This window comes from Athalia rosae, chromosome 1 (assembly GCF_917208135.1).
Source record: "Athalia rosae chromosome 1, iyAthRosa1.1, whole genome shotgun sequence".
NCBI classification, from domain to species: domain Eukaryota; kingdom Metazoa; phylum Arthropoda; class Insecta; order Hymenoptera; family Athaliidae; genus Athalia; species Athalia rosae.
Genome location: NC_064026.1, coordinates 20,185,481 through 20,211,497, shown reverse-complemented (window position 1 = coordinate 20,211,497; position 26,017 = coordinate 20,185,481). Strand labels below are relative to the sequence as shown.

The 26,017-nt window shown below is 42.0% G+C and overlaps 1 protein-coding gene across 2 annotated transcripts in view; it reads right to left on the bottom strand.

The window, feature by feature from the left end:
- The window catches only part of LOC105684861 (toll-like receptor 6), a 100,607-nt gene extending 86,741 nt beyond the window's left edge, over positions 1-13,866 (bottom strand). For both annotated transcript variants that reach the window (XM_012398548.3, XM_012398547.3), the window contains exon 1: positions 9,419-13,866. In XM_012398548.3, the coding sequence (XP_012253971.2) occupies positions 9,436-13,101 (3,666 nt within the window). In that variant the 5' untranslated portion in view covers positions 13,102-13,866 and the 3' untranslated portion in view covers positions 9,419-9,435. The remainder of the gene's footprint in view (positions 1-9,418) is intronic.
- Between the last annotated feature and the right edge of the window lie 12,151 nt (positions 13,867-26,017).

The window sequence follows — 26,017 nt, the reverse complement described above, 5'->3', positions numbered from 1 at the left end:
AAACCATGGAACAAGATGTCATAAGAATATTGAATCTCGAAACGAACGAATACGTTACGACAGGTACAAAACAGATTGATTACAGACCCGAACGATTGCAAAAACTACACGAAAATCTAAGAATTGGGCATCTTAATACAGAAGAACGCGAATCACTATTGGAAATATGTAGAGAATACAATCACGTATTTCATTTAGAAGGCGATAAATTAAGTTGTACAGACACAGTCACCCATAGCGTAACCACGAGTACCGATACACCCATCGCAGTAAAAACCTACAGATATCCCGAGATTCATAAAGAGGAAGTTAACAATCAAATCGATAAAATGCTCAAAGACGATGTTATTCAACCATCTATATCACCGTGGAATTCACCACTCTGGGTAGTCCCCAAAAAACGCGATGCATCAGGTAAAACTAAATGGCGAGTAGTGATTGACTATAGGAAATTAAACGACATCACAGTCGGAGATGCTTACCCGTTACCTAATATTGCTGATATTCTAGACCAGTTAGGAAACTCCAAATACTTCACAACGTTAGATCTTGCTTCGGGCTTTCACCAAATCAAAATGGACCCGAAAGACGCAGAAAAGACAGCATTCTCAACTCCAATAGGTCACTATCAATTTAATCGTATGCCGTTTGGATTAAAAAACGCTCCTGCTACATTTCAGAGACTAATGAACTCAGTTTTAGCCGGAATACAAGGAATCAGATGTCTCGTATATCTAGATGATATAGTAATTTACGCAGATTCTTTAACAACCCACTCTAAAAAACTACGCGAAATATTCCAACGATTATCAGAACATAATCTCAAAGTACAACCGGACAAGTGCGAATTCTTGCGACGCGAAGTTATGTACTTAGGTCACCTTATATCAGAAGATGGTGTCAAACCAGACCCAGCAAAAATCGAAGCTGTAAAGAATTTTCCGATCCCAAAATCACCAAAAGACATAAAGTCATTCTTAGGTCTTGCTAGCTATTACAGAAGATTTATTAAAGACTTTAGTAAAATCTCGAAGCCCTTAACTTCACTTTTAAAAAAGGACACACCCTTTATTTGGACAAGCGATCAACAAGAAACATTCGAAAAATTAAAATCAAATCTAACCAATGAGCCAATCTTACAATATCCCGACTTTACGAAAGAATTCGTTCTCACCACCGATGCGAGTAACTTTGCTATTGGTGCGGTACTATCTCAGAAACGCGACTCACATGATTTACCCATTGCTTATGCCAGTCGAACTCTAAATTCGGCGGAATCAAACTATTCGACAATAGAACGCGAACTCTTAGCCATTGTATGGGCAGCCAAACATTTTCGATCGTACCTTTATGGACGCAAATTCTTAATCCTTACAGATCATCGACCTTTAACTTGGTTATTCAACTTAAAAGAACCAGGATCCAGACTAGTACGATGGAGATTAAAATTAGAAGAATACGAGTACAGAATCGAATACAAGCCAGGAAGAATCAATTCAAATGCCGACGCTCTTAGCCGAATAGAAGTACCTAACACAGATCAACAAGTCATCTCAATAAACGCAATCGACTCAAACACCCCAAAGTCATACTCAGACTTTCTTGAAAAACTACGAAATTCCGTTATCATATACGATAAAATCGAAGAGTACAAAGAATCTATTTTTGCTACAACGAATCATTACGCAGTATTTGTATCAAAAGATCTCGAAATGAACGATCCAGTATCAACCGAGTTCAAAACCCGTTTTGACCATTTAGAAACTCTTAAACTACAAAACCCTCAAAGACACGACGTTATAACAGTGAAAAACGAAAACCATTTCATATTTTATCTCATATATAAGGAAAACCATTGGGACAAAAGCACATACGAAGACATATTCACAGTGTTGCATACTTTGAAAGAAATATTAATAAAGAGGAAAATCTCCTCGATCAGTCTACCACGAATAGGAACAGGATTCGATCGACTGAATTGGGAAAAAATCAGATCAATGCTACGCTACATCTTTAAAGAATCAGACATCCACGTAAAAATATGTTTCGATACTATTACCGAACCAAACCCAGAACAGATCGAGCAAATTCTTACCGAATATCACTGTGCACCCACAGCAGGTCACTCAGGATTTCACAGAACTCACAAAAGAATAAAACGGAACTATAAATGGAGAACAATGAAGCAAGACATAGCCAAATTTATTAAAACTTGCGAATCATGTCAAGCTAACAAACTAGTGCGTAAAAAGAATCACAAACCTATGCAAATCACTTCTACATCCTCAAAACCTTTCGAACGAATATTTCTAGATATCGTAGGACCCTTAACCCTAACAGAAGACGGAAACCGATACGTTTTAACTCTACAAGACGACTTGACTAAATTTTCACAAGCTTATGCAATTCCAAATCACGATGCCAAAACGATAGCGAAAAAACTGACAGAAGACTTTATATGCAAATTCGGAATACCAAAGTCAATGCTCACAGACCAAGGCAAGGATTTTACTTCAATCTTATTGAAAGACGTTGCAAAACTATTCAAAATTAAACAAGTCCAAACAACTGCATATCACCCTCAGACAAATGGTGCTTTAGAGAGAAGCCATGCGACTCTTGCCGACTATCTTAAACACTACATAAAACCTGAACAAACAGACTGGGACAAATGGTTACCTTTCGCCATGCTTTCATATAATACGACGAATCACACGACGACTAAATTCACACCTTATGAACTAATTTTTGGACAGGAGGCAGAACTTCCAACTTCAATAACAAAAGAACCAGAATTTAAATATACATACGACAACTATATCGACGACCTCAGCCTAAAGTTACAAAAATCACACCAAATCGCTAAAGAGAACATTTTAAAATCTAAAATTAAAAACAAAGAAAATTATGACAAACGAACAAAAAATATTGACTACAAGGTCGGAGACAAAGTTTATCTACTCACAGAACAATTTACAAAATCAAAGAAACTAACCCCTAATTACACGGGACCATACTCTATTATCAAAGTAAATTCACCAGTTAACGTCACCATTTTAATAAAAAAGAAACCAGTCGTAGTACATACAAATCGACTGAAAATAGCTCATGTAAATCAATAGTATTAACAAAAACGGTCTTCAACCCTGTTACAGGTTCGCTACCGCGAGCAGTGGGGAAGATTACAAAATAACTAACAGTGAAAACTCACCTGGAATATATTATGATTTGGTCCAAGACCTCCAATTTTACGACAACTCATGGAAACTAGTTACATACCTCGACCTTACTCATATAGACGACAAACTTCACCTTATAGATACCAATTTCCAAAAGACCAAATTCTACTGCAACGAAAATTCTGTATATCGCGAGCTCATGTTATGTAACACTTCAATGCAAATTCTCAATGAATTAATTCCTGAGATGAGAAGAAAAGAAATCAATCTGAAGGACTTAATCGGTCACAATCGAGTCAAGAGAGGCTGGATAAACGCTTTTGGTTCTGTTATCAAAGCCATAACTGGTAATCTTGATAACGACGATGCAGAATACTATAACGACGCGATCGACAATATGAAAACTAACGAACAAGAACTAACTCATCTGATCAAATCACAAGTACAAGTTGTACAAACGACGATCACAAACTTTAACGAAACCATAACGAATTTACACAAAAATGAGGAAATCTTTAACAAGAACATGAAGGCAATTGAAGCTTACACGAAATTATTCGAAACTAGAGTATATAACTTAGAAATCCGAGAACACATAAAGCAACACTTAACATTTTTAACACTCATGTGCAATGAACTTAATGACGAACTCTCCACTTTGACGAATGCGATATTATTTGCTAAACAACACGCGCTACATCCTAAAATCATATCACCTACCCAATACATCGACGAACTTCAAAAAACGATTAAATTCTTACCTGCAGGGTTACATTACCCCTACAGACTTGACTATGCATTTGCACACGAACTCCTGAATCTTGTGAAGTTACAAGTTTTTTATATGAAAAATAAACTCATCTACGTAATTGATACCCCTTTAGTACCAGAAACGACATTCCATCTTTATTCCTTAATTCCACTACCAATTTTACAAAGTAACCACACATATCTTTTTATTCAACCATCCGCTAAATATCTGGCGATGTCAACCACCAAAATCCAATATTCAACACTAGACGACTTGTCAAACTGTAAAACTACTTCTGAGAAAACATTCATATGTAAATTAACTAGACCAATTTTCACTAGTCATGTGAAAACTACTTGTGAAACTGAACTGTTATTTTCTAATTCTCGTATCCCGAAATCATGTGACACTCGAGCAATTAAAATATCGAACGAAATCTGGCATAAATTATTAAACAAAAATCAATGGGTCTTCGTATTACCAAAAAGGAGCGATGTGACGATCACGTGCGCAAAAAATACTCAACCACGAGATATTATAATCTCAGGCACAGGAGTACTCGAGTTGAACACCCGCTGTAAAGCATATACACCATCAGCCATCCTAATTGCCGAAGGATCATATGAGAGTAATTTTTCCTCCATCATTCCGAAATTCAATATTTCCGACGACGACTGTTGCGTTAAACATAAGACTAATATAAGTAATTTACCGGTTTTTGAACAAATGTCCATTGCTAATGTAAATTTAGATAATCTAGAAATAGCTAGCCATAAGTTAAGCACAATATCTGTGATGGCAGATGAAATTTTAAAAGCTAAAGAAATACATAAGAAAACTTCTATTTTTACTTATATCGGATACGCAGTATGTATTTTTATTGCCATCTATGTATTAATCCTAATTATTAAATGTTGTATGCGAAGATATTTAGGTTTACCAAGATCACACGATCATGGAAAAAATAGCTGTTGCTCTAAGATAGTTAACTGTCTAACATTCAATATTAGAGATAACCACGAAACCCATGACCGAGATTCGATCCCTAAAGAACGTACCGAATTACAGACTCACGTACGCAGACGAAGCACAACTCCTAGACTAGTAATAGATGCTGTAACCGAAGAAACCTCAGAATCAGACGAAGAAGAAACTGTATTCACCTCAGTACATTCCCAACCATCTCGTAGAGCTAGTAGCATCCTTAAAGATAAGTATTGATACGTAACCCTTATCTTTAATCTAAGAGGGGAGGTGTAATGTACCGACTCTATATATGCTATTGTATTTTATTTTAAGTAAAACAATATTTGTTGTCTGCGTCCCCGAATTACCAAACCTTAGACCCTCAACTTAATCTTAACCAGACCCTATTCTTTGTTCACACTCCCGGCACCTACTACTAAGAGGGACCCTCATAAAATCATATATCTTTTATTACCTATTTCCTATCCATCTGCATTGCAGCTATAACGGTCAGCGTCATACTGACAAACTTTCCATTCCCAAAATCGGTATTCCCCCTAATTTTCCTATTGGCTAACCCTTAAAACTCAAGGTTCCTCCCACAATCTCTTCTCCTTAAAATTCATCCCTCAAAAGCAGAATAAGTTCAGCTCCCGACCAGTACACTACAAAAATCTTCCAGAAAAGGACTCCAACATTCTAAAATTTTAATAAAAAAGATTTGTTTCACTGAACCAACAGTTTTGTGTTGACCTCATCCCAAATCACCCCGATTTGACGGTAGTGAGCCATTACATATATTCTGTGTCCGAATAGAGCGCGCGGATAATTTGAAGGGAAAAAAGAGAAAATGGTATGTAGGTGTATGTGTGTATGTAACTTGCCGAGGTTCCCGCAGAAGCAAATTTATTGCGAAATATTCATAAAATAATACAGAGGCGCCAGAGATGCGGGGCTCGAAAGGACCGGAGGAGAGGCTATACAGAGGTTGAGAGGAGGAGCAATGAGAAAGCTGGGGTAATGGTGTTACAGTTGCTACGATAAATTTCAAAGTTAATTTTTGCAGGGTTCACCAGAAACGAGATTTCTCCGAGGGGTAATGGCTTTATTTGACTTCGACACAACGTGCGAGTTTCAGTTGGACCCGGCGACCCAACTACATTCAACGCCGGCGAAGTATATAATACCTTATAACCGACGAATCTCTGTTACGCCATCGCTTTGAAAATCAGAAAAATATCTCGCGGTGAACGAGGTATTGGAATCCAATTAATAATAATAATCACTTACGTATAAGCCGGTTGAAATTGTCGTAACATTCGAGATATGATTTACCACAAGCGCAGGTGAAAATATTTGCGAAGGAAAATCGCTTTCGAAACGATTGTCAATCTATAGTGAACGTTCGAACGCGACCTAAAATAACGTTGTCATCGGTAGCGTGGCTCCAATGTTTTTCAGCGAATCAATCGCCTGTGAGCTCAATGGCGCTAGCAGCATTCCTTTTTTTCTTCTTCGATAATAATTTCAACCGCCTTCGTTTCGCCGCTCTTCGCACCCCTCCTAATTCCACATTGAGGAAATATTTTTACCAGCTGAAGAGAAATTATCTAAAAACGAGTCCGATACGTTTCAGTTTTTGTTCTTCTTTGTTTATCATGATAATCACGAGCAATAATATTATAATTAGTTTGCTCCCAACTACCCCCTTCATCCACCCCTAAGAGTGTGCCAAACTACGTCGACAAACATACGTACAGTACGACAATGAGTCAGGCGTGCAACACTTTAGCAGTCCTTGGCAATAAAGAGAGTTGCGAATACTTTGAGAGTTATGTAAGTATTTATTAGTCGGAATGTCGTAAGAGTACGTTTGCCAATTTATGCCGCGTTCTATATTTGCCCTCCGTAAAATGAACCCTTCTTTATCAATTACACTTTGCTGTTATAGACATACCCTATAATACTCTCCGTGGAAGCCCTTTGTCCGATCAGTCTGGGCAGTATAGTTTACACCGTTGTGTGTTGGCGTTGCAATTTAGGTCGTCTCGCGGCGGCTGGAAGTACGTTATGGCCGTAAGTAATGACAGTGCAATTTTCCCCTGAGCTTATCCAACGGAATCCGGGAAAAATCCACCCCGATCCACCGCGGCGAATGCATTTGTTTTTGGCAAAAAAAAAAACGCAATAAAGAGGGCAGTACACTCCGTCGGTCTAGCAGCTTATTTACCTAAACGCGCGTATATACATGTATACGTACATGTATTTGCATGTATAAGAAGTATTTTGCTTCTTGCCCACGTAATCTTCACCCTCTTTATCCATCTCTCTGAATCTCTCATTTGCTTAACCGCCTCCGCGCGGCCGACCTTTCTGCGGAGTTCTTTCAACAATTTTTTACTCTTGTATTTTTATTCATTCAGTTTCTATTTTTTTTTTTCTTTTTTCTTTTTTCAGCATGCTCATCAAGTTTTTACTGCAGCTGCATCAACCGCAGACGAGCCCACACGCGAGTCAACTGTGGGATACATTGAAGGCGATTATCTGAAAAGATCAGGCAGATTTTCTTGGAGCAGCTCAGCTATGGTGGCTTAATCCGGATTCACGAGTATCTTGGAACACGCTTCGAAACGAAAAGCGTTATTGCGAGAAATCTCACCTTGTGACGGGTTGAACTTTATGCCCGAGTAATACGTTGAAAAAAGGAGCTGCTCTACAGATATCGACCCGTACCTACCCGAATAATTTGCAGGATCGTACAACGACGAGAGAAGAACAAAGCAAAAGAGAATTTCATTCGGTACTACGTACGGATGAGACGCGATGACTGAGATTTATCCAAACGCGTTTATTCACAATTGACGTTCCATCACATGTGTTGGACAACGTTATGAATCGATAGAAGACCGATCGTCGCGACAACATGCGAACGACCGCAAGCTGTGATTTGTGCATCGTTTTTCAAGGTCAACAACACGCCCGTCAAGCGCGCAGTCAATCAATAAAATCATCGTCAGCTGCATAAAGTAATTTCTCGACGCCTCTCCGCCACAAAGAGACAGTGGCGGGGCTCTGAAGCCGTCAGGCACGAACGCGATGTAGCGCGAAAGTGAAGGGAGGAAAAAGAGAAATAAAAAGGAGGGGAAAAAAAAAAGATGAAATAAAATAAGGGTGACAAAAAAAAAAAAAAAAAAAAAAGAAACACGAATGGCGCACTCCCTCCCATCACTTCGTCACTTTTTCGAGGAAGAGGTGAAAATATTCTCCGGAAATGGTTTATTATTCAGCCAACTTCTTAGCTGGATCTAGAGGTGGAACCATCAACGTGCGCCCTGTCCTGGAGGAGACAGTTAGTAGAATTTCCAGTTTTACATCCCTGTCTTTCCCTCAACTTCGTTGGTTCTCTCCTACCTTTCTCACCCCACATTCACTCACGATCTCACATTTTCTCGTCTCCTACCTTGTCGGGCGACCGCGCAGCGCCTTGAGACCCCTCAAATTTGCATGCTACGTTTTTCCTCGTGAAATTAGTTGAGTCAGGCGTTGGTTGAAACGCTTGGTAGCCGAGGCACGCGGCTTTTTCATTTTGGAGGTATAAACACTCGACGGGGCACCGTCTCTCTGTCAAAGAGTCTTTAAATAGCAGCGTCGTATATTTTCTCAAAACTCGATACTCGGGATCATACGGATCCGAGTTCAGCACAGGATCGGGGGGTGGGGGCGGGGGTGGGGGGGGGGGATGGTTAGTTGAACAGTGATAGTCTTTGAGACCACGATCACGGTCGGGTAAATAGAGCTGTTAGCTCATGTGTATATATATGGATGAAAACGATGGTTGCTAAGGTCGTAGGACCCCCGATAAATTGCCTTATTTAACCACGTGATCCTTTGTAACTGTGGAACCCTTGTAAGCCCGCGAAATCCAGCTTAAGTTATCATCCAACAAATTTTGCAGAAAAGAGAAGAAAAAACGAATATTTGGATTCGTTGCAGCAATACGCATACGTCTCGCAGACGCTCTGCAGAGCGCATATAGGACATCAAAGGTCGAGTTCAAGTTTCGTCAGAATAACCACCGCGACTGTGCGATAATATTCTTCAAGTCGTTAATATTTTATGGGCCAAGCGGGTGCAGTCAGCCGTTTTTGCCAAGATTTATCGTAATTATACAACTGCTATTCGCTGGGGTTCTATTCGCTAGATGATTGTAAGTTACGCATATTCAGCGGATGAAAGTTTAATGTAGTTTAACGCTTATACGACTCATTGTCAGACTTGAATAGGTAGACAAAAATTTCAACATGAATTCCAGATAGCAGAAGAACAATGTCGGCCAAGTAACCATTTCAGATAACTCGATCTTCTTTTCTCATCATATTTTTATGACCTTCGTTGAACTCGGCATTGACCTTCTCATCTCTACGGCATAATCGTTTATCGTTTTCATTCGACACTTACTCTCACACGGATGATTAAAAAATGGAAGGATAAATTGTGTTTGGATTTAATCTGTACAACTCACCTGCATTGTAACATCCGCTACGCCCACAGGTGATGCGGAGGCGGAGGTAGTGGAGGTGGAGGTAGCCCTCTGTCCAGTGTTACCAGTGATGCGGGTGGATCCGGCATAGCGAATCTGAGTTTTTGCCAGAATAATTTATCCCCCCATGCAATCACTGTGTGCGAAGCGATTCGCTTGCGTAAATCCGAGTCGAGATCCTGCGGACTTACGCCACCGACCATTAAGAATATAACCGAACGGCCTTTATCCCTGAGGATGCTCCTCAGGGCTGCTTTAAACTCGAATCTCGACCACTCTCCGTGAATGAAGTTTCTCGATATTACGAGGACGGTCCGTCGTGAGGAATCAGCCGCTTCATTGACGGCGTCGGCGACGTTGGAACCGGAACTGAGATCACGGTAGTGGAGACACAGTCGATAGGACATCTCGAGACCCGGAGCGAGAGATCTTGACACGAACGCCTCGTCCTTGGCCGAATAGGAGATGTAGGCATCGAAGGGTCTGTCGCTTTCTTCGAATGCCGCGGTTTTGTAGCACGCCCTTAATCCGCACCTGCCAGCAGCCCATGTTCTGAGGGTCTGCCTGTGTCTCAAAGCTCCGCATAGAAGTCCAATCAGTGCAAAGAACAGAGCCGCTGTAGCCAGCAACAGAGGAAGGTAGCCTTCGAGAGGGCGTGTCTCGATGGCAGGAGTAGCACCGGACAACGCAGCGCAATTTATCACTGAAGTGTTTCCGTGAACGTCGAGGGGAGACCCCAAGGCACAGGAGACTCTAGCTATATCGGTGATCTTGGCCTTATGTACGGTTATCCATTCCTTGAAGCGACCTAAATACCCGCACTCGCAGCTCCAGGGATTGTTCACGAGACCGATATCCACCAGGTAAGGATTTTGAGCCAACTGCCATACCGCGAAAGTCGTCAATCTATTGTTCTCCAGTCGCAGGACCTCCAGTTCTCTCAGCGGTAGAAAAGTCCCATTGTCTATATGAACCAGTAAGTTATTTTGCAAATAGAGTTCCTTCAGACCTACCAAAGCGGCCAACTCCGATCCCCTCAGAGTTATTATTTTGTTGTTTTCAAGGTGAAGAACAATCAATCTCTTCAGACCACTGAATGTATGATTGTGAATAGCTACGATGTTGCTGTTATTTGCATAAAGTATTTGCAGGTTCTTTCGTCCAATAAAAGCGTGTGATGTCAATTCTCCGAACTCGTTTCCATCCAGATAGACTTCCGTTGCATCCATGGGGAGTCTTCCCGGTAGGTTTGTGTACCCTGACCTCGAACAGTCCACCACATTCGCCGACCACGACTGATCGTGGTAGCAGGTACAATTTGTCGGACATGTCATTTCGCAGTCGCAGGCGTCGAAGTCGCAGCAGTGGCAAAGAGCGAAACAGTGCGTTTTATAAGTGCAGAGGAATTGCGAAGGGGATGCTTGCAGGAGGGGCGCGAATGACTTTCGTCTATCGTAGGGGAGGCGGCAATAAACCGATGCCAAATCCATAACTCGAGGATGCTGACGCATAGTTAACGCGTTTATCCTTTGCAGCCACTCCATGGTGCAGTCGCATTGAAACGGATTTCCGCCAACGTAAAACTCCGGCAAAGGTCTGTCGGCTGGTACAGGGGCAAGCTGCAACGCTGATAGTTCCATACTAACGATTTGGTTTGCGTACAAGTCAACCCTGGTGAGGTTCACCTTGGCTACGAATGTGTGCGGTTCGATGCTGTGTATCAGGTTGTCATTTAGAAATAGTAGTTCAATGGATTCGGGCAAAGAATTTGCGGGAACTTTGGTGATTCGATTGAAGGATGCATCCAGAGTTTGGAGGCGAAGTTCCGGCGGAGCTATACCGAGATCGGAAATTTCATTTTTGTGCAAATCCAACCACTGTAATCCCCTTGGAAGCAAGTTGTAATCGAAGTATTCTATCACGTTGTCGGATACGTTCAGCCAAAGTAAACCGGGAGCGTTAAGGAATATTCCGCTGATATCTTGGATAAAGTTGGCGTCGAGACGCACAGCCTGAAGCGCCGGACTCCCCGAGAAGGCACCATTCTCCACCCTTTCGATCTTATTCCTCGCGAGATTCAATATTTGCAAGCCTGGCATCTCCGCGAGAGCTGCTCTCGTAACATTCGCTATTTCGTTTCCAATTAATCTCAAGCCGTACAAACTAGACATACCCTTGAAGCCTGGATCCACCAAACTTTTTATCTGATTTTCACCGAGATCTATTGTTCGAAGCATTCGCATGTCCTTGAGAGCTGCTGGGATGCTGTCCAAATTATTACCAGATAAATTCAGATCTTGCAGACTCGAACAGTTTCGAAAAGCGTCTGGATGTATTCCCTCGAGCTGATTAGAATCGAGAGCTAGGAGAGAAAGCGCAAATAGTCCGTTCAAAGAGTAGGCGTCCAGGTAAGCAAGACGATTGTTTTTCAGCACAAGAGTATGCAGGTTGCTCATTGGTGAAAAGGTATCGGGAGGAATCACTTCCAGTTCATTGTTTTGCAAGTTCAGAATTTGAACGGTGTATAGATCTTTGAAAAGTGCTGGTTCAAGTGTTGCAATTTTGTTCCTAGATAAATCAAGTAGAACCAATCTGATCAGCCCCGAAAAGGTTGTGGAACTGAACCAAGTACTGGTCAATGAATTCCTAGACAAATATAAGGCGATCAGTTGCTTCAAGTCAGCAAACAGCCCAGGCGCCAGAACACTCAGTGAATTATTTTGCAAGTGGATTTCCGTGATGGTGTTCGCCGTATCTCTGAACAACTCAGCGGGTAGTGCGACTACCCTGTTTTCGGACAGATCAAATATCTCAAGGCTACGAAGACCAAACAGTGCCTTGTCGTCGACCATATTGATCTCGTTTCTCGACAAACGCAATTCTTTCAACCGCCTAAGCGTGGAAAATCCTTTGGAAGGAAGTACAACAAGATGGTTGGAGGAGACGTCGAGGATTTGAATGTCCAAGGAACAAGAGCTCGAACTTGTAGGCGGTTCTTCCGAATCCGCGAGCAAGGATTGCGGCTGGGGTTCGCTAATTTCTCGAAAATTGAGCTCCGTGACGTCTTGTAATCTGTTGCCGGACACATTCAAATATACCAACGCAGGCAGAGGGCAAAATAGACGATCTGGCAAAGACCATATGTTGTTAGAGGACAGATCCAATTTTTCCATCTGAGGCGTAACCGCGAATGAATCCGGAAACAATTCCAAACTGAAAGGAGGATAATCGGTGTTTCGTGTCCTGATGGTAAGGGTGCGCAAATTTTTCAACCCGTTAAGAGTGCCCGCGGGCCAATTGGCAAATTTACATCCATCCAGGTGAAGTTCTCGTAGCTTGTGAAGGTGGGCGAAGCTACCCTCGCTGAGTGAACTTTTTGCTGAAATGGAAGAGTCGCACTCTATCTTCAACGCGGTCGTGTGCTCACTAGGTATTAAGCTAAAGTTCGTCGTGTCGAACTCACTGTTGATCGACCTAAGCGAACAAGTCAGCGACACTTCATCGTCGGAATTATGTGAATGCCAAGCGCAATCCTCCGGTGCGGCGTACCTCAGGGGTTCGGCGGTAGCATCGCCGGCAAATAACGCGAAACACACAGCTGTATTGTAGCTAAGTAATATCCTAATCACCCAGAAGAGCATCATTTTTATCACAAACTCCTGCATCTCGTTTGGGAATTGCGTCAATCGATGTTCGATCTATTCTCAGTTACGCGAACCATTATAATTGTTATTTTTTTCTTCTTATCTAAACTGCCCTGAATCGCACTCTTTACGTATCGGATATATAATCGTGCCGGGGAAAGTTCACTGCCCTGAAACGAGTTCGAAGTGTCGATTCGGAGCGATCTAATGCGTGAACGACATAAGCCTCAGCGGCGAACGCCATGAGGGATCGGTTCACCAGGAAATAGAAGTAACGATCCGTTCCTCGCTACACCCAACATTTTCGACTCGTCGAGCTGATATACCAGCGCGAATGTTTTCCAGAGATAGCCGAAATCCTAACGAGGACTCGTGAGTGCTTGAAAACTTTTCTTCAACTGGGACGACCCAAAGTTGACGGCGTTAATTCCTCAGCTATCTCAAGTCAGGTGCGTTCGAGTCTTTTGGGAATAGGTCTAGAATAGCTGCGTCAAAGGTCGAGCCTTTTTACCGATGAACGTTAATTATAGTTCATTTAATATCGAGTCAAGTCTGGGTAAATGTTACATTAATATGAATTTATCCCGTACGGGATCCCGAGTTAAACACCAACGGTCGTAGGAACCCCTAAACAATATATAATCTAGTTCCATGAGGGTCTCTGCGAGGCTGAGCTCGGACAACGCGACCGTTCATCCCAACGCGCGGCAGGAGACTGCTGGCTGTTTCAAGTCTCCCGTACGACCGGATCGACGGTGCCGCCAGAACTACCAGAACCACCAGAACTCGCTTCTGAACCCCGCTTTGTAGGACTGCCAACGCATACAGCATCACTACGCCTGTAGGGGTGGTCCATAGAGGGTTGCCAGTCCCGAACGCTTCCGAGAACGAACGGCCACCCCCGAACCGGAATGAAAACGCGTGGTAGAAAATCCAATATAGCCAAGAAAAAGAAGGAGCAAAAGGAAGAGAAAAAGGAAAAGAAGAAAAAGAAAAAGAAAAAGAAAAAGATTACACGAAGATAGAAGTGTGTATATGGTGTGGTCTAGCATACAGTGCAGAGTATGTATAACGGGCTATACGATTTTATGTATGTATGACGTTATATGTGTGTATGTACGTTGTATATGTATGTATCCACATCCGGGTTTTCGCCGCTTACAACACGAGCTCATATTTTCATTTGCAAGCGCTGCTGGCTTTCGTTCCTCGGTTCGGTATTATGTACCGGGGCCCTTCCACCACCTGTGTTCAAGGGTAGTTTCTTTCGTGCTTTATGACCGAATCAAAGTTTTGAGCGGAAATTCAATATTGACGAAATGAGGCACCCTCTGTTTTTTTCTCTCCATCGTACGCGCGGTATAAATACCCGGAATGCTACCGCGTACTTTCGACACCCCAGTTTTCACTTCTCTACAAAAATGTCATCGAGTCGGATGAAAATTGTCCCGTCTGTAGCGTGTAACAAAATTCATTATTATCGCCGTCGCGTTGTAGCATAGCGGGTACAACAAAAACCTTGTAGCCTACACCGTCTCGGAAGGAAGAAGACCTAGGGCATGAATAGGGTATTTTTGGCCCCGTCTCACTTTCCCACTTTCCCTCTGTTTCCTCACTACGTGGCTCAATGAAAAACTTCCCTCCCTTCATTTGTCCTTGTTAAGCGTGATGTATATCCGTACAAGGTAAGGCTTTGCGCGAGTGGGTAAAGTTTGCAGTGAGGTGTCACACCGCGTCGGTGGAAGGCTCGTTAAGCGACACTGGTTTAGTTATGTGGAAGAATGTGGACGAGTTTCATTCAAAACAAGATGATGACACACCGCATAAAACATTCCCACGATGCATCGTTGATTAAAAATATATTCATACATGGTTTTGTAGATTCCTCTATGAGAAAAAAAGCAGCGAATGAAACTCCATTCATGCATTGTCGGATTCGAGGTGAGAAGAAAATGAAAAAAAAAAATAAATAAACAGATCCATACCCATCGGTGCTGGAATTATACATATAGATTCATGTTAATTAACGTAACACAATTGCACTGGAAATGGGGTCGTTGTGATCGCTACAAATAATTGTGGGCATTCCACGATGTGGCTCACAGATTTCGAGGGGGTACAAGAAAAGAAAGCTGTGATGTCGGTTCGAAGGGCTGAAAAGGTGCGAGAAAGATAATCACCGTGAATCCGATTGAATTTGTATCCAACTGTGCCAGGCTCTGGCGCGGGGCAAAGTCGCATTACGGACTGGACCCCGTATACAAGTTCAGATCAAGCAGACCAAGGCCCTCCTATGGCGCAGCTGTGCTTCCTGTCATTGTGTCATTTATGTACGCCTCCACTTGTTGTTTATTTCCTGTGATTGCTTCGTCCCAGTATAACCACATCGACCTCTCAGAATAAACATCGTTAACTCGATCCTGACCTTGAACGTCGCCTAGGGGGTGTGTCTTGTTTTTATTTTCTATCAATGATCAAGAGTTTTTATTCGAAATGAGTTATGTATCTTTATGAGCCTGATGAGCTAGTGAAAACGAACGGCTTGGCCCACTCTTTTATTTGTTCTAACGCTTCGAACGGTAAAGTTGCGCAGATGCGAAAAGGCGACCACTCTTTTATTTTCCTAGGGGTGAAGTAACGTAATCCATATTTTTCCGCGAAAGTTGAGAAACTTTGTACGAAATGGTGGTACCCCCAACTTTCGTGAAATGGCATTTGGTCCGTTACGGGAGTTAATTACTATATTTTAACGAACATTAAAAGAAAGTCATTCGGTTGTACTAGAAAATATTCCGCAAACACACAAAGAACCCGAGGAAATTCTCTGCACTCGATATGAATACAAATTTGATCGACTTTGTAACAGATGTGTAAATTATTGGCACTGACTTTTTCATACAAACCAAATCGTTAGACTTATTGAAATAGTAATTTTTCAAATATACATTGGGTACCTGCAAAGAGTAAAAGAACGCTACCAGCACATATACATACCTATGCTACCAGGTTTTTTAAAAATATTTCTCCACGTGAGAATCGTTGGAATTTTTTTCCTTCTAGCAAGAAGCCTTTCTGAAACGTTTGAATTACTTTTTTTTTCATTATTTTAGTTCCTTTTATTCATTTTATTTATTTATTTTGTTTTTTTTTTTTTCTTTACACCCTCGAGGAGTTGATTATATACCAAGAGACGCCCATGTTTCTGCTTTTCCTTTTCTTTGCGAGAAATAACGAGGTTGCGTCGAGAGATCCTCGTCTGCCAGTTACACAGTTTTCGGGTCTTAATTAGGATGCGACAACCGTGGAAAATCCGACGTCAGTCGACATGTAGTGTCCCTTCGCTAGTACGGCTGCAAAAGGGAGCGTCAGAACTTGGTGTAAAAATTCACCGAATATGATTTTCCCCTCATCGACCTCCCTCTCGGCTGAGTTGCATAAGACCGGTCTGGTTGTAGGTGTATAACTTTTGGAAACTTTCTATCCCGCAGAGCGACGTTGGCTAGTCCCAGCTGCTGAACGAATTACATTCCACCGCATGATTGGCAATTGGCCGGAAATTACTTTACACGGAACTTTTGAAGATCTTCTCCGCAGTTCGATTCCCGCTCGGAACTCAATCGACGCGTCAACCAACCGATTATTAACCGCACAATTTTCATGCCCTCTTTCCATATTCTTCTTTTTCCATCGCCTCTCTCTCTCTATCATTCGTATAATGACTCGACGGTAAATTTAGCTCCTTTCAAACGAGATTTTCGTTCTGTCAATAATGAACTCTGCTTGATCGTTAGTTATGAGTTGGCCTCGGTTCGAGCGACGTACAAAAGCATGTTGTTAGCGACGAAATTAGTGGCTAGGTCCAGCTATTATTTGCCTGAATGACAGACTGTCCGATTGCCTCGTTCGTTTGAAATGTCCGAAATACCAAACGATATCCATTGAATAAGTTTTATTCGATTTTTTGTTTGCATTCCGTATAGACGATAAAACAGCTCTATGTATTTACTTATACTTGTATACGATTAAGCGGGCGGATGGATGCTCCACATTCGATTCCGTTGTTGCCTCTTCTATTTCATCCCTAGCCGGTACGGCGCTCTAATTTAAGAAATATTTTGGCGCTTGGCCAAATTAGCATCACGATCTAATTATTCAACTAATCACCCAACCGCCTCAGCTAGGATTTCATAATGCCTAATGTACCAAACTTAATTGCGCATTATTATTCAATTTTATTTTCGTCCTTTTCGGGTACGAACTTTTTTTACATGTGAAATATTCTGGAATAGAGATACGATTTTACAGTGATATTAGCGTAGTATCATATTCTCTTTATCAAATTTACTACTGAAATATTTCAGTTTCATCAACTCCGCCGAGCAAATTTTCCTCCTACATGGATATCGTACGTTGGCTAATTTGTAGCCTGGTTATTTTCCGCTAATTGAGAGAAGAGGGTAAAAAAGAGAAAGATACAAAACAGAAAATAATATAAAAGAATAACAGACACCGTACTTTAACCCATCACCGAAATTCAGCCTGTTTTATCTCGTCCGTGTTTATTATATTGGAGTCATGAATTGGCGGATATACTTCGCATAACTAATTATGAGCGATCAAACTCCGAAATAGGTAAATTATGGTTGACTTCAGGCTTTTTAGGGAAAAACTTCATTTGTAAAGCTCGTGGTTTGTTAATATTTGCGTAGCTGATTATACCCGTGATTTTACCATCAATTAGAAATGGACTTTTCGAACGATGAGATCGATAAGGTTTTTTCAGTACTTCAATTCTCGTTTCTACCGTGAATAATTGTTTTCGTTAATCGAATGCAACTTAGACGTGGAAAAGAAGAAAGAAAAAACATCAAACCGAAGCAAGAACGGCGATAGGTACCAAGATAAAAAGCCTGCTCAATGTCTCGCAAATTAGGTTAAAGCTCTTTGGGCAGAAAAACTTTGGTTAAAACCTAATTTTCTTAACTCGATTTTCTTTCAGTTTGCCTCGCGCGGGCGGTGTCGTCGTCACCTTGCAACATTAATTTGCGTCCTCGGTGGACTTGCAAGCTCGGACTATAACTCTCGAACACGCGTGTCCGGAATAAGAATTTCAACGAGTAAAATTTATTTCATCTTCTGATTTCTACCGCAGCGTACTGTGAATATTAATTAATCAAATAAAACATAATAATCATTTTGCAATAGAGTAACCGGTGCCACGCAGCGTCCTCGAACACACGTAGAGCATCTTTACCCCCCCCCCCCCCCCTCCCCCCCTGTTTCGCATGACCCGGAGCTGGACTTGAACCGTAGCCATCGTTAAGAAGAAATGATGGGTCAAGCAAACATACCTGGAGTGCTGATCGTCCGGGAACCCGAAGAGCTTCACAAACATGCCCAAGCTTCGCCGTGTCACGGGCTGTCGTCCTTCCGTATCCTATAGCTCTTTTCTTCATCACCTTTTCTTTCATTTTTTTTTTTTGTTCTCTTCCCCCGTGCGTGAAGCAATCCCAAAACGTGTTTCTGCTTCAAGTATACTTACATGGTCGGTCATAATTTAGTTTTGACTACGTTTCAATATTCGAGATGTTAGAATTCTATTTTTGGATCGTAGAATTACAGAACGAGAAAAACCTATCGTCTCAACCCTCGACTCGAGTACTTTTTTTTCCCTCGTTTATAATTTTCATTATCTTTCGTCGGAATTCATTTTATCGTCGAGAACAAAAAGCCGGGATACGATCGCGCGCGTTGTATCAGACTGAAATTTCTCGGAATGACTCTGGGGCTCGCTTATATATATTTCTTGGGAAAGATTAATTTCCTCGAGAGTTCAGCCGCCGGTCTACCGCCCGCTTTATCTATAACTCGACTCGGGAATAATCGCGGAACCATTCCGCCGACGTTTCATAGCCATAAAGACGAATCCTCTGGCCACAACTGAGCGCATCTAATCTCGTAATCCTGAGCGCAGATGTGTCAACGCGTCGGTTTCGTCTAGCTCGGAATTCAAGTCTCATGTGTAACACGTACGCGTATGCGTGCATAGGTGTACACGTTCAGCGTGCATCGGCTACACATTAAAACGTGACGTACACGCATGCGAGGCACCAACCGCGTCGTACCGCAGGTCGGCCGAACGTTGAACGATGGGTTTGCGTATTGAAATTCAGAAACTATATCTAATCGCTGAAATTATTCTAGGTCGGTCCTTTTCAACAATCCAAGACTCCCATGAAATTCGGCACCCGTGGGAACGCTGAATTCCACCGGAAATCAGCGTAACGAAATCGGGACAAACGTTTCCCTGGTACGATGCATCATATAGTTTCGGGAGTAATTCCGAGAGGTGAATTGACGAGTTCCGCGTGCTGCAATAATTCTACATTGAATAAAATTTCCACCTATGTATTCGGTGTTTCTATGTATTCTCCCACACACCGAACTATCGTGATAAAGTATGCTCGCAAAATTGCACGTGCAAATCGAACGACCAAACGATTTAGTCCTCTCCACTGCAATCGGACGGTCGCAATAAGCTACAAACGTATAGGTGTGATATTGAATCCGACAAACTCCGTGCGTTCATGAATCATGTGAATGAAAATCAGCGTTATTTTTGTTAAATCAAACCAGCCGTTTTCATTTTATTTTTTGTCAGCTGCATTAGGAATTCCTAGATATAAATTCATTCGCATCGAAAATTCTTATCAGACCGACAGCCAGCCGGTTTCAAAACGAGCTACTTCAATTTTAAGACAAGCGAAAAAAAACACATCTCACAGGCCCTGGGCTCGATCTTCCGGTTATTTCACAGCTTCAGTTTATCTCTGACCTGCCTTGGGTTCTAGACGACGTTTAACCCATTCCGGACGCGAGATTTCCATTCTGCGGCTGACCGAAGATATTAGTCTAACCGCAGGGCACCCGGTGCGTGCTTGATCATCGTCTAAATCTTTCGAATCCCTGGTTCTCAATCAAGGACGTCCTCGTCAAGGTATTCGTTCTAAAGAAATAGGTCGAAATATTATCGTTGGAGAAGAAATTCGATTTCGGTGGATGCGGTACGCTAGTCGGTATTGTCCTCCGGCGAGGCATAAAAGCCGGCTCGGAAATGTGGCGTTAGAATTTTTCCGAAGAATTTTCAAGGGTAGTGAAAAATGACAAATTCAGTAAGCTCTTGATCTAGTTCGGTCCAGATTTATTAACGGTTGAAGGAAGGTGTGAAAGAAGTGAAATTCTGAATCGTTGCGACCTAAATCTTCCGGGTGCGCGCCTTCAGAATTGCCGATTGCCGATAGTAACTTCGTATATCCTCTCTTGAAGGCTTTTCCGTTGTTTCCGAACACTCCTGCAGCACATCCAAGACCTTCACAATAAGAATTATCACTGTCTCGAGAGAGGATTCAGTTTTACTTCGTCTCTGCACCATGCTCAACGCTCTACTTGCCTCGACTTCTGCCTTTTCTTTTCTGAGCCGAAAAAATAAAGGGAGAAAAAAAAGAAATATGTCAAACTAGACTCTTACACCGTACGATCGATATGGAACAGCAAACTTTTCGTTACTGTGGGTCGGAAAAGCACCGTTTGTGCGTATCGCCGTTCACACCTTCCATACGAATTCCCCCGATACCGCAGGAATGGAAAAAAAAAATGATCTAAAATGAGAGTGAAATTTGAAAACAATTTTTCACAGCAGTTGGCGGAAGCTCTGAGAATTACCGTAATTTCATTTTTCAAAATCACACGTCTGCGATTTTGATGTAAATATTTAATTGGCAACCGCAGCGGAGAAACGAATCGAGAGATGGATCGAGTACCGGGAACTCGACGATACCCCGGAAATCACGTACGTGTGGATCCGAAGTCATCATCTCCGAAATCGGGCGTACAACGGTGTAAAGATTTTGCAGTATAATGAGACACAATCCGATTCCAGTTTGTCGGTTCCGGTTGAAGAATTTTCGCTGCCTCGAGACGCGGAATTCACGTGAAGACCCGTAACGTTCCTCGAGGTTTTCGAGCTTTCCTAATCCACTCGGTTGTATCCACCCTACCCCGCAGGTCTGTATATCCATTGGCCGGCTTATGATACCCCATTTGCAAGACTTTTTTTCCTCGAAGAAAGAACGGTAGCGCCATCCGCCTATCTGACTACCTCCCATTCAAGAACCCTGGGTATGAGGTATACACACTCGGTGCGATAAGGTACGCCACTACGTGAAGTCTGAATGAAATATTTTTCTGATAAGAAGCACCGGGACTTTATTAACCCGCCCCGATATAAATGACCGTGTTGCGGATTTATTAATGGGGGACGTGCTTCGCTTCGTAAGCTTCCACGGATGTGGGCCTCGACTTACTTAGCCCTCGGTTCGTGCGTCCCTCCCCGAGTATACGACGACGAAAGGGTGAGGAACTTCTGGGCCAAGATACGTTCACCTCGAGTGAGATTGAGCGTCAGTTATTTGACGAATAAATATATTGATCACGTTCAGAATATTACTTTACCACGGAAGTATTTAACTTCGATAACTAATGAGATTCGCAATAACCCACTCTATTTACGGTCCCGTCGTTTCACCCTTCGGTTGTAATTTTTACAAATATCCGTAATCGAGCAGTTTCCCCTCGCGCAGCTCCAAAAATATGCGAGACATGACGACGGACGCTCTTTTAATTAACCGCATGGCGAATACTTTTGTCGTCATGTCTCGTCGTCACGATTCCAAGTTGGAATTTTCCCCAATTTCCTTTACTATTTTTGTTCCTCTCTACGTACATCGCCAGAAGATATTGTCGAATGACCAAACGACAAAGTAGATTCTGTCCGATTAGTTTTTTCAATTGTGAAGCACGATTTATGTAACAATCGAAGAACCTGCAACTTCGCCCGGAAATTATTGCAGCGGACAAGATACTCGTTCTGAACACCTTGATTACCACTTGCTGGAACACATAGTTTTCGTCGAGGTTTTCGTATTCAGTCAACTAGGGGAAAAAGTCTCGAAAATTGTATGAAAATTGAGGCGAGAAATCCGTAGTGTTGCAGAGAATAAAATGAACTTGCAAAATGTTTCGTAGTAATTCCAGCCGGTACGATGCGTAAATTGTCCTCAGAACCGGGTAATTCGGTTAATTTGCGATTTACGGAGAACGTGTATTTATAAATCGTGTTACTTAGGATATAAATTTTATCTCGGTGTATAATGAGGCAATGATTTTTTTTTCTCCATTTTAATTTCTCTCCTCTCGAGAGGTACATTGGAATAACTTTTCAAGCACTTTTTTTCCGGAACATTTATGGGCATAATAGCGACGAGAAGTGGAATTCTAAAGGCTACCATTTTATGCGTTAATTTGTTGGATTTTACGCTTGATTGTAAAATTCAACATTTCTGTATAAATATTTCAAAGGTATTTCTAACGGCCCAATTACCAACAGACAATCAGACCTCGCTACTTTGTATGGGCTCATACTATACAATGTCAACGAAGTTTTGGGAAAGCTGTTGACGCAAAATTACCAGCCTTCTGTAAAAGGGGGTTGTGCTGGCTTCGCGAAAACAAATTGCTTTTCGTATTTTCGCGAACGAATGATCCGACGCGTTGGTGTCGGAAATACGCAAATAGATAATCTTCAGCGACGAACAGAGTCGGCGAAATAAGCGATTAAAAGCGAACGAGTTTGAAGAGACATCCGACATTATCAACGTTAATCATTGTTCGATGCCTATTGAGTTCTACGCGGCAAGCGAACGTTTTCAGAATTTGTGATTTGGAAACTCCGTTCTCTCGGTTCGGCGCCCCGTTCACCAACCACCAATATCTGCGACCTGAAAACCACAAGAAGCAACTATTGGATAACTATTAACCTCAATTTTAGCTCCAAATCTAATGACGTCGTTCGCACACCGATCTCCCGTACCGTTACGCGATAGGAATATGCCAGACGTCAGTTCCTAAACAATCGAATAATACGGGCCTCCAGGTCCATTCCGCATAAACGACTCGGATCACACGATATTACTGTGGCTAATTAATCCGAGGTATTTTATTCGAACATTCATATTTTATTCGCTATTGCTTCTCGGTGAACGATAAGGGGCGGTCAAGGGATATATCTATCTAGTCACTGGGCGGCTGTTACAATATACTGGTAAAGTGAGGGGATTAAGAAGATACAATTTCTGATAGAGCGAGGTAGTCGAAGAAATTCGAGAAGATAATTCGTTTTACAAGCAAAAATTTTCGTCGCGGAACTTTTGCACCCCCCCACCTTATTAGACAGTGAAAATGCACGTATAGCTGGAGAACGACTGAAATTAGTCAAACCCAGCTGCGAGCATCCGCGGGACGGAGAAAGAACTTTCGAAATGCTATCACACACACCGTCACTCATCTGTTACACACCCCTATATCGCCGTACCCTTCAACTTCTATAACTGCGGGGGTTAATTGGAAAATGTTACAGACAACCGTGACGGTTGGCGGACTGTGACAGACACTTATTGCCATTCACGGAATTAGATCTATATAAACTAGTTCTTTTTCTCTCTTGGTTTTTTTTTTTTTTCTATTTTTTTCCATTTTTCGTTTCTCTTCATCTTTTTTTTTCAGAACGTAGGGATAGCAGTCAACGATGAAATTGCCTGTGCGAAAGAAGGTGTCTGAATCAATCCTGTAAAATGGTTCATCACTCTACTGAAGTAATAAAAGCGAACGATTTTGAAGAAAATAAAATAATTTTTTCATTATTTTATTTCCAACTTCCCTTTTTATCATCCGCAGTCAATTGCTTGGTTGCCAGGTGCTCGGAATTGCATAAATTTATCACCGCGACTGATTAATTAGACCAAGAATCTTTTATCTAGTCGAACCGTATTTCATATCCAAATTGCAACGGTGGATATAATATTCTACTTAATAAATATTCGCGCTGGAGCGACTCATCGATTCGCATATCTACCTTTGAAATCGACTCGAGTCGGCGAGAAACCATGCATTTTGCAGTTCTTTTGATCTTCGTTCTTCGTTACGAAATACAGTCGAGAATTTTCAGGGCGATCGACATTTGCAAAGGTCAAGTTGCATCGACATTCGCTATGTACCGCTGTACCGAGTGTGCAGTCTATTACGCACCCATGAAAGTATATGACTTGGTTCGGGCATGTTATATGCACAACAGCGTATGTACAATGTGTATAGCCCAGGAATGCTCGAGTAGCCGAGAACATCGTACAGAAGTGATGCTAGTCGACGGTACAACTAACACCTAACAGCAGAGTTCGTACCGTTGTCTGCATGCCTTTGTGGAGGATCTCGTGGGCCTCGTTATCATCTTGATGAGCAAACTGCTGGCGCAAGACTCCAGGAAATCCCCGGTCTACATCCACAAGACTAAACCGAATGCCCTCTTGTAACGAACTACATCCCGCCGACATTCCGTAGGGTGTAGACGTACAATACTAACGTTACGCTCCGCTCGTACTGCGTATATAGCTTATACGTTGATGCGCCACAGCCTCTTGCATTTGGTCGACGCCGACGTCTTGTGATGTACATATTCTGCAATTGCAGAGTAATAAGCTCCACGTATCTACATATGCTGGAATGTTTAACTCGGCGCGATGTTGTTCCTCACCGGAAAACAACGACGTACGGACTCTCCTAGGAAGTAAAGGGGAAATTCTACCACCGCACGACTCACGGAGCTGCGTCTGCTTCGCACTCTCGAACTCTGCGCTGCAGTTACACTAACGGAGAGTCATGACGTGGCTTCGATTATTCAAAAAGTGGCAGCGCACCAGCCTCGGAATAATATTTCTGAACTACGCGTGTTCTACGAATTTCTTTCTTTCCTTCTTTTTCTTCCACGTAACATTCAGCGACGGCGCAAGATGTCGAGTTACCGCTACTTTTACTTTCGAACTGCTCTTATTGTTAGCGGGGAAATTATTGCGTGACGGAAAGTATGGGGTGTTCTCAATTGTAAATAACGGATACACGTCTCCTTACAGGTTTAAACAATTTCACGCTTCTGTATGTCAAAGGCACACAGCGGTGATAGAGTCGTTCCTCGAAGCGGAAATGATAAATGTCTTCCAAGCTAAAAGGGGAGGAACGTGCCAAATATACGTTGCGGAGATAAAAGTCAAAAAAAAAAAAAAAAGAGAGGAGAAAAGAGGAGGAAGAAAACGTACTTTATATATGTACCCTAGTATATACGCTAGGGTATACTTTTCGTGTGAACTAAGCCATCTCCCCATTAATTAAGAAATTCTCAAGTCAGAAGTATAGCGGGAGATTCACCGCGTGGCCGGTTTGCGAAAATGAAGGCTTTCCTGAATAATGTATAATTCCTTTTGCAGTTGCACCGCCTCATGAAACGACGATAATAATTGGACGGCTTCGTAAAAAGGTTATTAGTGTTGGCGCTTAAAAATTTTTCAATTATTATATCAACGTCCGGTGTGATTTCGTTAATCCGGAAAATCCTTGGTCGAGTTCTTTAATCTTGATGTAATAATTATGAAGCATAGCATTCGTAGTTTCTATTTAGTTTTCCGAATAAAAATGTTCATAGGAATACTATACCTATATTGTAATTGGAAGAAAGTTTCTCGGCGTGGGAGTTCTCGGAAATATTATTTTATAGTAAGTGTAATTTACCGTAAATTTTAATACCGTGAGAAACGAAGCGATGATAGTTGAAATTAATATCCAGAATAAATTGTAGAACGAATGGAAGGAAAACTGGGCTTTATTAAAATTCGACGAATTTAGAAAAACTCCTCTGCGTTTAAGAACGCTTTTAGACGAATTAGACCATATCAAGTCGTTACAACCTCATCCTCGTTTGATGAAGTTTACTCGAATATCCCGCAGTCGGCCCGCTCCGACCTTTCGATAAATTATTTCAATTTTAATTTACGGC